The 11,431-nt window shown below is 50.6% G+C and overlaps 1 protein-coding gene across 3 annotated transcripts in view; it reads left to right on the top strand.

The window, feature by feature from the left end:
* The first annotated feature begins 3,519 nt into the window (after positions 1–3,519).
* Positions 3,520–11,431, top strand: part of BIN2 (bridging integrator 2) — a 39,485-nt gene continuing 31,573 nt past the window's right edge. Inside the window, exon 1 of one of the 3 annotated variants that reach the window (XM_047786648.1) lies at positions 3,520–3,673. In XM_047786648.1, coding sequence (XP_047642604.1) covers positions 3,593–3,673 — 81 coding nt within the window. In that variant the 5' untranslated portion in view covers positions 3,520–3,592. Of the gene's footprint in view, positions 3,726–3,751; positions 3,771–11,431 lie in introns of those variants that run through there. The other 2 variants (XM_047786649.1, XM_047786650.1) reach the window with 2 other exon arrangements.

Here is an 11,431-nt window from a genome sequence, read left to right as displayed (position 1 = left end):
TCCTGTGTCTTTTTATTGGTAATTAATCTCTCGAGGGGAAATGCAGTTCTAGCCACCCAAGCTGGATTTCACATTTCTGGGCTGTTTCTTCTATTTGCTGCCACCTCTATCAGTTCACAAACTAAGCTGCGTAGGAGTGGTTTGACATTATCCTTTTTGGATGAAATTAGGATCTACCCATCCATTTGCCCGAATGCCCCTCCCCCAACGCATCTTTGCTATAATTCAAGGCCGTGTTTCTGGACTCTCCTAGGTAGACTGTGGGCTGGTCCTTCTTTTGTTTCTCCCTTCAGTGCCTAGAACAGTGCTCACCCCAAGGTTCTGGGTCATGGCAACTACAAGGGTACCTTTAAGATAGGAGCATAGGGGAGTTCCCATCGTGGCTCAGTGGTTAACAAATCCAACTAGGAACCATGAGGTTGTAGGTTCGATCCCTGCCCTTGCTCAGGGGGTTAAGGATCCGGCGTTGCCATGAGCTGTGGTGTAGGTCGCAGACAATGCAAGGATCCCGCGTTGCTGTGGCTCTGGCAAAGGCTGGCAGCAACAGCTCCGATTAAACCCTAGCCTGGGAATCTCCATATGCCGCGGGAGCGGCCCAAGAAATGGCAAAAAGGAGTATAGGATTAAGTGGTAGTTCAGATGCCAGCAGACAATGAACGTGACAAATTAGAAAGAAGACAGAGAGGAAAGCATAGGGGGAAATGAGGAGAATAGAAGATACAGAATAAGGAAAGGAAAGGATTGAAAGGAAGAGGCAGAACAAAAGGGAGAAGAATCAATACTATGGGGCCTCAAGCTAAGTATGAGTCAGCACTTCAAAGCTGGGACTAAAATAGGCAACCGGATCTGGGTTCTATAAACCACAAAGAACTGGGAAGCTGATAATTCTGCCCTATCCCGGCCAGGGCCCAGCCTGTTAGAGTGGCCGACACGAGAGGGAAGTGAAAGAAGAAGGCTAAGAGGATGAGAGGCAGCTTTTCATAGCGATCACTGAGGACCAGACAAGAGGGACCAGGAGAGTTACCATTATAGCAGGAGAAACTGGCCAAGACCAGTCCTGGAATTTATAGGCTGCTTTGTCAGCAGAGGCCTTAACCGTGTATACACCAAAGGAAGCTGAGCCGGACAGGGCACCTGGAGTCCCGTCTCAGTCCTACCACTGAGGAACCTGGAACGGAGTAACCTGGGGCAAGTCACCAACCCTTTCAGTTACTCAGTTTCCCTACCTAGTTAACTTCTTAAGGTTTTTTTTTTTTTTTCTCTGCTCTATTACTACATGATTTGGTGGCCATCGGTTTCCGTTCCCAAGAGACTGGCACTGAAGATGGTTTCTTAGGAAACATTGGCTGGGCTGCCTGGCCGAGGATGCTGTGGATTCCTGAGAGTGACCCAGGTACAGGCCTTCTGCTAGTGACACACCTGCGATCACCACCTTCTTCTCTCAGTGTTCCCACAGCACCACCATCTCCCCGCTTCCCCCTACTTCTTCCCGTCCAAGGTCAAAGCCTACCATTTTCTTCCCTTTGTCCCTTCTAGACCATGGCCATGGCTCACATTATAACAGAAAAAGGCCTGATGACCTATTGCCTGAAAAAGTTGTATCCATCAATATCAATGAATCAAGCACATAGCATTGTAATCATCTGATTACCAACCTATCTCCCACCCAGACTTTAAGCATCTTAAAGTCAAGAACCACATTTGGGGAGAGAGGGAGGGGCACACCCGTAGCATGTGGACGTTCCCAGGCCAGAGATCAAACCCGCATCACAGCAGTGACCTGAGCCACTGCAGTGACAATGCCAGATCCTTAACCCATTGAGCTACACGGGAACTCTGAGGGATCACCTTTTTTTTTTGCTTTTTTTGCTTTGTAGGGCCACACCCACAGCATATGGATGTTCCCAAGCTAGGGGTCAAATTGGAACTGTAGCTGCCAGCCTACGCCACAGCCACAGCAATGCGAGATCCGAGCCACATCTGCAACCTACACCACAGCTCACAGCAACATCGGATCCTTAACCCACTGAGCAAGGCCAGGGATCGAACCTGCGTCCTCATGGATGCTAGTCAGATTTGTTAACCACTGAGCCATGACGAGAACTCCTGAGGGATTACATTTTAAAAATTCATCCTTGGCTTCCCAACACCCAGCAATGTGTGTCAGGGTTGACCCTGAGTGCAGTACATCTGTTTGGGGGAATGACCTGGAAGATAATAGCAGACAAAACCCTCCAATTGCGTCTCAGACCTCCAGTTCTCCTCTCCAGGCCTTAGGAAGTGTATTTTGATCCTCTCCCTTTCCTTAAGGGAATTTTATCTGCACTGTAAAATCTTTGAGTAAATGGTTCCTTCAAACCTAGTGTCCTAATTTCTAGCTATCCCCACAAACAGGTCAGGGAGTAATTTCCATTTGGAGACCTACCTAGAAAGGCAACCATTGTAGTCTCAGCAGTCTCACCCCGACACACACAATTGATGTTCTGCCTCCATCTAGTCAACTGTACTCGTTGATCCAGCGAGAAAAATTTGCTCCCTTTCCCCGGCACCCGTGGACTCCTGGGCTGGGCTAACAGGTGGTGCTCGATGGCAGCCTGGCTGGTCAGTGCAGTCTCATGACTCTGGGAAATGACCCTCTTTGAATCTTTAGTTTCATCATCTGTCAAAAACACAAAAACAAAACCCACGCTGGATGGACTGCTAGGTCAAAATCTGGCGGCTTCCATTCCTTCCTCTTCAGGCGTTCTTCAATAAGATCCCCCTTCTTAAGCATCCTTGTTTCTCCTTCTAGCTCAGTTGTCCCGCCTTTTCAAATCCAGATCTGGAGTCCTGTCTGCTTTGCTCACCCCACCCCTCCCAGTTCTCGGTTTAGAGCCAACCTCTCTGGCTTTACATCTTTAAAAACTGCACCCTGGAGTAAGAAATCCATTTTACTTGGGGACTGACTCAGTACACATACCCATGAAAGTCAAACATATTTTCCCATCCAATCCTCCTGCAGAGGAGAAAATCACAATATTTGCTGTCTCATTGTTTCAGTTATTTTCCCGTGCTGACCCCTAGAGCTAATTGGCTCTCGGGGAACGAAGGTGTCTTTTTATTTATTTTGGCTGCCGTCACGGCATGTGGAAGTTCCCGGGCCAGGGATCGAACCCGCGACCCGAGCCACAGCAGTGGCAATGCGGGATCCTTAACCGGCTGGGCCACCAGGGAATTCCAAGGGAGTCTTGGCCCACGTTTGAAAGCTCTTCAACGGGGCTGGTGTTCTTCCACCTGCCTCAGGGCCGGAGGGTCGGAGGCCGGCCTGGAGTGCAGGCAGAGTTTCCAGTCTCCTGCGAGCCGGCGCAGCCCGGCCCCAGGCCGCAGAAGCGCTCCCTTGGCCCTTGCCCGCTGCCCCCGGCCGCACCCCGGAGCCGGGCCGGGCCTCAGGTGGGCCTCGCGCGGGTCTCGGAGCGGCGGGGCGGAGGGCGGCGCGAGGCCCGCCCGCGGGGCCGGATGCGAGGCATGCTGGGAACCGCACTTCCTCCTCCGGGGCCTCGAGAAAACCACAGGGCGCCGGGCCAGGGCGGGCCGCCCCCAGGGAGCCGGCAGGATGGCCGAGGGCAAGACGGGCGGTGTCGCGGGCCTCTTCGCCAAGCAGGTGCAGAAGACGCTCAACCGGGCCCAGGAGAAGGTAGGCGGTCGGAGCCCGGGCCCGAGGTCCGACTCGGCAACAAGGCCTGCAGGTGCTCTGGGCCCGGGAGGCTGGTGTCTGGCTTCCCCCGGGAAACGTGAGTGGGGAGTGGGTGTCCACGAAAACAGCCAGATGGATGAGAAGGCAGAGCCTCGCCGCCGGGTCTTGGGCAGGGACCGGGGAGCGCAGGAGACCCCCGCCAACGCCCTCTTGGGAACCTTAAACGATGCCTAGAAGAAGCGAAGGAAAGGGACGAACGTTGGCCACTGCTGGGTGCCAGATTTTGACCTAGCCGCCCAGCCAGGGTGGTGTGTTTTTTTGTTTTTGTTTTTGTTTTTTTGGTCTTTTTGCTATTTCCCTGGGCCGCTCCCGCGGCATATGGAGGTTCCCAGGCTAGGGGTCTAATCAGAGCTGTAGCCACCGGCCTACGCCAGAGCCACAGCAACGCAGGATCCGAGCCACGTCTGCAACCTACACCACAGCTCACGGCAACGCCGGATCGTTAACCCACTGAGCAAGGGCAGGGACCGAACCCGCAACCTCATGGTTCCTAGTCGGATTCGTTAACCACTGCGCCACGACGGGAACTCCCAGGGTGGTGTTTTTTTTTTTTACAGATGATGAAATTAAAGGTTCAAAGAGGGTCATTTCCCAGAGTCATGAGACAGCCCTGACCAGCCGGGCTGCCAGCGAGCACTACCCGTTAGCTGAGCCGGGGAGTCCACATAATTCTGCATGATTTTCTCTACCTGGGCCGGCCGCGGGTGTTGCTTAAACTGATGTAAGCAGAAGCGGTGTCTGCTTCCTGTGCTTTCCCTGGCATTGGAGAGTCCCGGGTTCAAGGTGGGGAAGGAGCACCTCTTTCTGCGTTGTGTCCTAGTTTAGCTCTGGCCCGCCCAGCTCCGTTTACATAGGCTGTCTGTCCACCTCTTACTTGCCTACCTATGTAGATGTGCAAACCCTGCTGCACGTATTGCAGTGGCTTTTTTTTTTTTTTTTTAAGGGCCACACCCTTGACTTATGGAGGTTCCCAGGCCAGGGGTTGAATTGGAGCTACAGCTGCTGGCCTACACCACAGCCACAGCAACGCAAGATCCAAGCCGCGTCTTCAACCTGCACCACAGCTCACGGCAACGCTGGATCCTTAACCCACTGAGTGAGGCCAGGGATCGAACCCTTGTCCTCATGGATACTAGTTGGGCTTGTTAACTGCTGAGCCAGGACAGAAGCTTGTGCAGTGGCATTCTTGTTTCCACCTGTCCAAAGTATTTTCTTTGTTTCCAACCTGAACCCCTGCATTCCACTTACTAACACTCTGGTTAGGTAAGATGGTACTGGCAAATGAATAGGCCGGAAGGAAAAGGGGAGGGAGAGAGAGAGAGAGATGAGAAGGACCTGAGAGAGAATTTTCGTTTTCTAAGACTTCACGGTCTTAGAAGCATTTGGATGAATAAGTCCTGCTGAAGAATTAAAACATTTGTACCATCTTCTAAAAGCAGAGCACTAAAGCACTAACTTCAGTGCTGGGAAGGGTTAAAGACAACCAGCTGTCCCAAGTGGAATTAGCAGAGAATCGATGGACCATAGATGTAGTCCCTATCTTTAGGAGGCTCATAATGGAAGGGGAACGAGGAATTCATGTATATGTGTGTGTGTGTATTTTTCTTTTCTTTGTCTGAGGAAGTTGGGGTCATGTGAACGAGCAGAGGAAAAGGAGAAGTTTTGTGTGTGGCTAGACTTTGTTATTCCACCTTACCCTAACTTCACCTAGATCAAGGTTTTGGCCTCTCCCAAGGCTGTCTAGTTACAAATCTGATCAAGATCACAGCCTACGGGAAGGTCTAGTTAGAAGTAGTTGTGGGAGTTCCCGTCATGGCGCAGTGGTTAACGAATCCAACTAGGAACCATGAGGTTGCGGGTTCGATCCGTGACCTCACTCAGTGGATTAAGGATCCTGCGTTGCTGTGACCTGTGGTGAAGGTCGCAGACGTGGCTCGGATCTGGTGTGGCTGTGGCTGTGGCGTAGGCTGGCAGCTATAGCTCTGATGGGACCCCTAGCCTGGGAACCTCCATATGCCGCAGGTGTGGCCCTAAAAAGACAAAAGGCAAAAAAAAAAAGAAATACTTGTGGAGGAAGAGGAGAAGGCTAGCTGCTCTATGGCTTGGAAAAACAAAGAGATCCTCAGTGACCAAAAACTTGTGGATAATAGTTATTTCTAAAAGACACAGCAATTGATTTTACCCCACTCTTACCTTCTACTCTCATCCAGCCTATCAACACTAATCCCCACTTGAGTTGCCGTGGAGGCATGGGTTCAATCCCCAGCCCAGCTCAATGGGTTAAAGGATCCGGCATTGCTGCTGCTGTGGTGTAGGTCATAGCTGCAGCTCGGATTCAGCCCCTGGCCCAGGAACTTCCATAGGCTGTGGGTGTGGTCATTAAAAACAAACAAAAAAACACCATGCCCTGACTTTTTCTAAGTACTCTCTTTTTCTCAGCATGGACTCTGAAGCCTCAAATAAAAACATTCCTGCGCTTCAGAGTCTGTAAAACAAGACAGTTGATGTTCAGTGATTTGGAAACTCAGTTTGATAAGGACACCAGAATGAGGAGGGGAGGGGACTCCTCCAGCCTCAGAGTCAAATACTTGCCAAGTATTTGACCAGCCACTTAGGTATACCCTCGTCTTCCCAGTCTGAAGGCTGAGAAGGCAGAGAGAGGAACCAGCTCCCGTGGGCCCGAAGGAACCCCCAGGTTGTTGCAGAAACCAAGATACTCTGAACCCAGCCTTAGACACAAGGGCAGACGGACATTGAACTTGGAGCAGTACAGCTGGTAACCTAGAGGTGGTGGGTGTCGCCTAATAGGATGGGAGTGGCCGGGGTTGGGAGTAAGAGCTCAGCTCAGCCAACCCGAGTTCTGGAGTCTTGGGAAGTTAATGGAAGGCAAGATAAAGAGGGAGAAGGTTGGGATTCTCTTGTGGTGCAGTGGGTTAAGGATCCAGCGTTGTCCCTGTGGCGGCTTGGATTGCTACTGTGGAACAGGTTCAGTCCTTGGCCCGGGAACTTCCACGTGCCATGGGTATGGCCAAAAAAAAAAAAAAAAGGAAGGAGAAGGTTATAGTCAAAAGACTCTTTGCATTTTTACTATAAGTAGTTGACTGTACTTTGCATTTTTTTACTATAAGTGGTTGGCTGTAATCTTCTGAGTAATATGTAATAAGTAACGTGTAGGATATCCAGTGCTGGAGTTCCCATTGTGGCTCAGCCAGTTAAGAACCTGGCACCGTGTCCATGAGGAGGCTGTTTCAATCCCTGGCCTCGGTCAGTGGGTTAAGGATCTAGCGTTGCTGCAAGCTGCAGTGTAGATCGCACATGCAGCTCAGATCCAGCGTGGCTGTACTTGTGGCTTGGCTGAGGTCGGCAGCTGCTGCCCAGGAACTTCCATATGCTGCAGGTGCAGCTGTAAAAAGAAAAAGAAAAAAAAATCAAGTGCCTGCTCTGGACAGAGAACAGGAACACGAAAAAGACCTGATCTCTCCCTGTATGGAGCCCACATTCTCAGGATACGATCTCACTTCATCTTTTCAGCCCTTTCCGCATGTTATTAGTCTCCCAATTTTAGAAATGCGGAAACAAGGCTCCAAAGGCAAGCGGCAGAATTTATCCCTGAAACCCAGCTGTCGCGCCTTAGGATCCCAATCTCAGGCTGCTCTCTTTACAAGGTTCCTGATGTGACCACCGGCTCCTACATCTGCCTCCCCCCCACTTCCTGCTGTGCTTGCCCACTTCCTGCCCATCTCCTCTCAGGAGCGGAGCTAGGAGTGAAGGGGCTGGTGACTGTTAAACACAGTGGAGATGAAGCTTTCTTCTTTTTTTTTTGGTCTTTTTAGGGCCGCCCCCCCAAATATGGAGGTTCCCAGGCTAGGGGTCAAATCAGAGCTGCAGCTGCCGGCCTATGGCCTACACCACAGCCACAGCCACAACAATGCCGAATCCTTACCCCACTGCCGAGGCCAGGGATCGAACCTGCGTCCTCATGGATGCTAGTCGGATTCGTTAACCTCTGAGCCACGACGGGAACCCCGAAGCTTTCTTCTTGTTTTATTTTCCAGTTCCCACTCAGACTCAGGATGAGTCTGGCTTTGTTGTGTTTTTACAGTACGATACATCTCACATTTCAAACTACTGCTTTCACCGTCTGTTGGTGATTTTCCTGAAGCAGCCCAGATTCCCCCAAGAAAGGCCGGTCATTGTTGACCACGCCTTGGTTGGTTTTTTTTCCCTCTGTTGAGGTTTATTCAACTTACATCCCAGAGGGTTCCTTCAGCAATGTTTACAGAGGGCGTACCCGTCATGGTGCAACAGGAACGCATCTGACTAGTATCCATGCGGTTGCAGGTTCAATCCCTGGCCTCGCTCAGTGGGTCAGGGATCTGGCGTTGCTGTGAGCTGTGGGGTAGGTTGCAGATGCAGCTCGGATCTGATGTTACTGTGGCTTTGGGATAAACCAGCAGCAGCTGTAGCTCTGATTCAACCCCTCACCTGGGAACTTCCATATGCCACGGGGGTGGCCCTAAAAGACAGAAAAAAAAAAAGAAATTTTTTTAAGGTAAAAGAACTAACCTAATGATGCTCCTCTGTGGGAATTCTGAGGACTGAAGTGTGGAGGAAAAGAGAAGGAGGTTTTGTAGTCAGGGCTGAAGTTGAGATAGGAATTATGGCTGATTAGTATTTCCTCAGGCAAGTTGCGAGAGAACATTCATTCCAGCTGAGGAATGCTAGCGTGAGCAAGGCATGGAATCTGGAAATCCTTTTAGGCAGAATAGTCAGAAATGCAGCTGAGCTGGAACACAGGGAGTGGTGGAAGAAAAGACTGGAAAATGTACTAGGGCTGTGTTGAGGAGAGCCCACTTTAGCATATGTCTTAAAAATAAGGATTATATTTAAAAAACTGGAGTATTATCACATGTAAGAAAAAATTTGTAAACAAAATTCTGTACTATCTTGGAAGTCCTCCTGTGCCTCAGCCGTCACGAAACCAACTCGTATCCATGCAAACTCGGGTTCGATCCCTGGCCTTGCTCAGTGGGTTAAGGATCCAGCGTGGCCGTGAGCTATGGTGTAGGCCGGCAGCTGCAGCTCTGATTCCACCCCTAGCCTGGGAACATCTATATGCCGTGGGTGCAGCCCTAAAAAGATGAAAAAGAAGAATTCTGTGATATCTAAAATCCAGGCCCTCTTCAGATTACTCCAACTGAGAGAATTAACGAAAATGTCATAAATGATTATGAGAGGGGGTCATGCTGGGGAACTGTAGCCACCACCCCTGTCTGTGGTGATTTCCACCCCGTCCTACACCAAAGTTAACCTAAGTCCATGAAGTAGAATATTCTTCGCCTCTTTCACCAAGGGGTAACATTTTGCCATGTTTACTTTTTCTCTTGTCCCTGCTCTTTCCAAGTATCTGTATTCCTACGTCTCAGCTGCTAGGCCAGACGCGTTGGGGCAGAATTCTCAGTGCAGGACTTTGGGGATTGGGATTGTGTGGGCTTTCATTAGGAAGGGATCCCAGGAGTTCCCGTCGTGGCGCAGTGGTTAACGAATCCGACTAGGAACCAGGAGGTTGGGGGTTCGGTCCCTGCCCTTGCTCAGTGGGTTAACGATCCGGCGTTGCCGTGAGCTGTGGTGTAGGTTGCAGACGCGGCTCGGATCCCGCGTTGCTGTGGCTCTGGCGTAGGCTGGTGGCTACAGCTCCGATTGGACCCCTAGCCTGGCAACCTCCATATGCCACAGGAGCAGCCCAAAGAAATAGCAAAAAGACAAAAAAAGAAAAAAAAAGGCAACAAATACTTTGGGCCCAGGACACTGGGTTCTGTTTTCAGGGCGATGATACTCATCGTCTCAGTTTCAAAATTGAAAGTGGGAAGTGTTCCCTCAAAACACACAGCTTCCCACACCCTCTGAGCCTTTTTTGTTTGTTTGTTTTGTTGTTTTTTTTTGTTGTTGTTGTTGTTTTTTAGGGCTGCACCTGTGGCATATGGAGGGTCCCAGGCTAGGAGTCGAATCAGAGCTGTGTCTGCGACCTACACACAGCTCACAGCAACCCTGAATCCTTAACCCCCTGAGCGAGGCCAGGCATCGAACCTGTGTCCTCATGGATGCTAGTCAGGTTCATTTCCACTGAGACACTATGGGAACTCCCCTCCCAGCCTTTTTGCCTTGAGCTTCTTGGGGTTGGGGATGTTGGTCTTCTCTGGGGTGTGCCCACATTCACTCTAGACTGAACTCTCTCTCCTTTCAGCCCCCCTCCACCTAAGAAGAACCAAGCCCCAGGCAAAGGAAGGGAGGGGCGGGAAGCAGGAAGGAAGTGAGAGCTGCGCTTACCACTACACAAGGTGGTTTTGCAACTTTCTTGGTGGAGGACTGTGTTTGGTTGTGGGGGAGAAGGTGGAGCCCAGAAAGATGAGCAATTCTGCACACCCAGGGCTGGTGTTAAGTGAGGTGGAGCAGAGACACAGACATACACGTACAGCTAAACTGGAAAGGAAATAAAGACCTGTGTTTATAAGGAAGGGGGTGGATCTAGACACAATGATAGTGGATTTGTATCAAGAACTCACCATAGGGCAGCACTGTGAAAGCAATTTATGTGTGTAATGTCATTTAATTGTCCTAACAGCTCCAGGGGCTAATACTATTTTTTTTTTTTTTTGCCTTTTAGGGCTGCACCCACGGCATATGGAGGTTCCCAGGCTAGGGGTCAATTCGGAGCTACAGCTTCCAGTCTATGCCACAGCCACAGCCACACCAGATCCGAGCTGCGTCTGTGACCTTCACCACAGCTCATGGCAATGCCAGATCCTTAACCCACTGAGTGAGGCAAGGGATCGAACCTGCCACCTCATGGTTCCCAGTCAGGTTCACGTCTGCTGCGCCACAACGGGAACTCTCAGGCGCTATTATTGTCTTAATGAGGGAAAGCAGGTTCTGTAAACTGAGGCTCAAGAGTTGAAGTAATTTGCCCAAAGGCCAGTCAGTGGAAAAGCCCAGGATGGGGGCATCCATCCGTCTGACTCTGAGACCTTGAGCTTAACCACTGTAGAGAGAGCTCTGGAAGTAAAAGATGTTACCCCAGGATTAAGAATGGAGACACTTGAGTCACAGTCTGCATAGAGCCTGCCTCATGCCCAAGTCCTGGGCACTCACTTTCTCATGTGAATCAGAGTCTTTCACGGTGAGACTCTAGTCTTCCTGTGACACACCCTAAACCAGCCGTGCTGAGCCATCTCCTGAAGCTGCTGTGAATTTGCCTACTCCTGTGTCTTGGCTCTTTCCACGGTGGCCCTTTTTCCTTTATTCCAGTCTAGCAAGATCCTGATTTCAGGCCAAGCCCATTGGTCCCCTTCTGTGTCTGTCTCACTCTCCTTCCTGTTTAAATTATTTATTTATTTATTATTTTTTTTTGCCTTTTAGGGCCATACCCACAGCATATGGAGGTTCCCAGGCTAGGGGTCTCATCGGAGCTTTTGCTGCCGGTCTACGCCACAGCCACAGCAATACAAGATCTGAGCCACATCTGCAACCTACACCACAGCTCACAGCAACGCCAGATCCTTAACCTGCTGAGCAAAGCCAGGGATGGAACCCACAACCTCATGGTTCCTGGTCGGATTCATTAGCCACTGCAGCACGACGGGCACTCCTCCTTCCTATTTAAGAATCTGTTTGCTGGATCCTGAGAAGTCTGAATGAGTA

The sequence above is a fragment of the Phacochoerus africanus genome, chromosome 7, assembly GCF_016906955.1.
Source record: "Phacochoerus africanus isolate WHEZ1 chromosome 7, ROS_Pafr_v1, whole genome shotgun sequence".
NCBI classification, from domain to species: domain Eukaryota; kingdom Metazoa; phylum Chordata; class Mammalia; order Artiodactyla; family Suidae; genus Phacochoerus; species Phacochoerus africanus.
The sequence above is the reverse complement of the archived record's forward strand: the minus strand, read 5'-3'. Positions and strand labels throughout refer to the sequence as shown.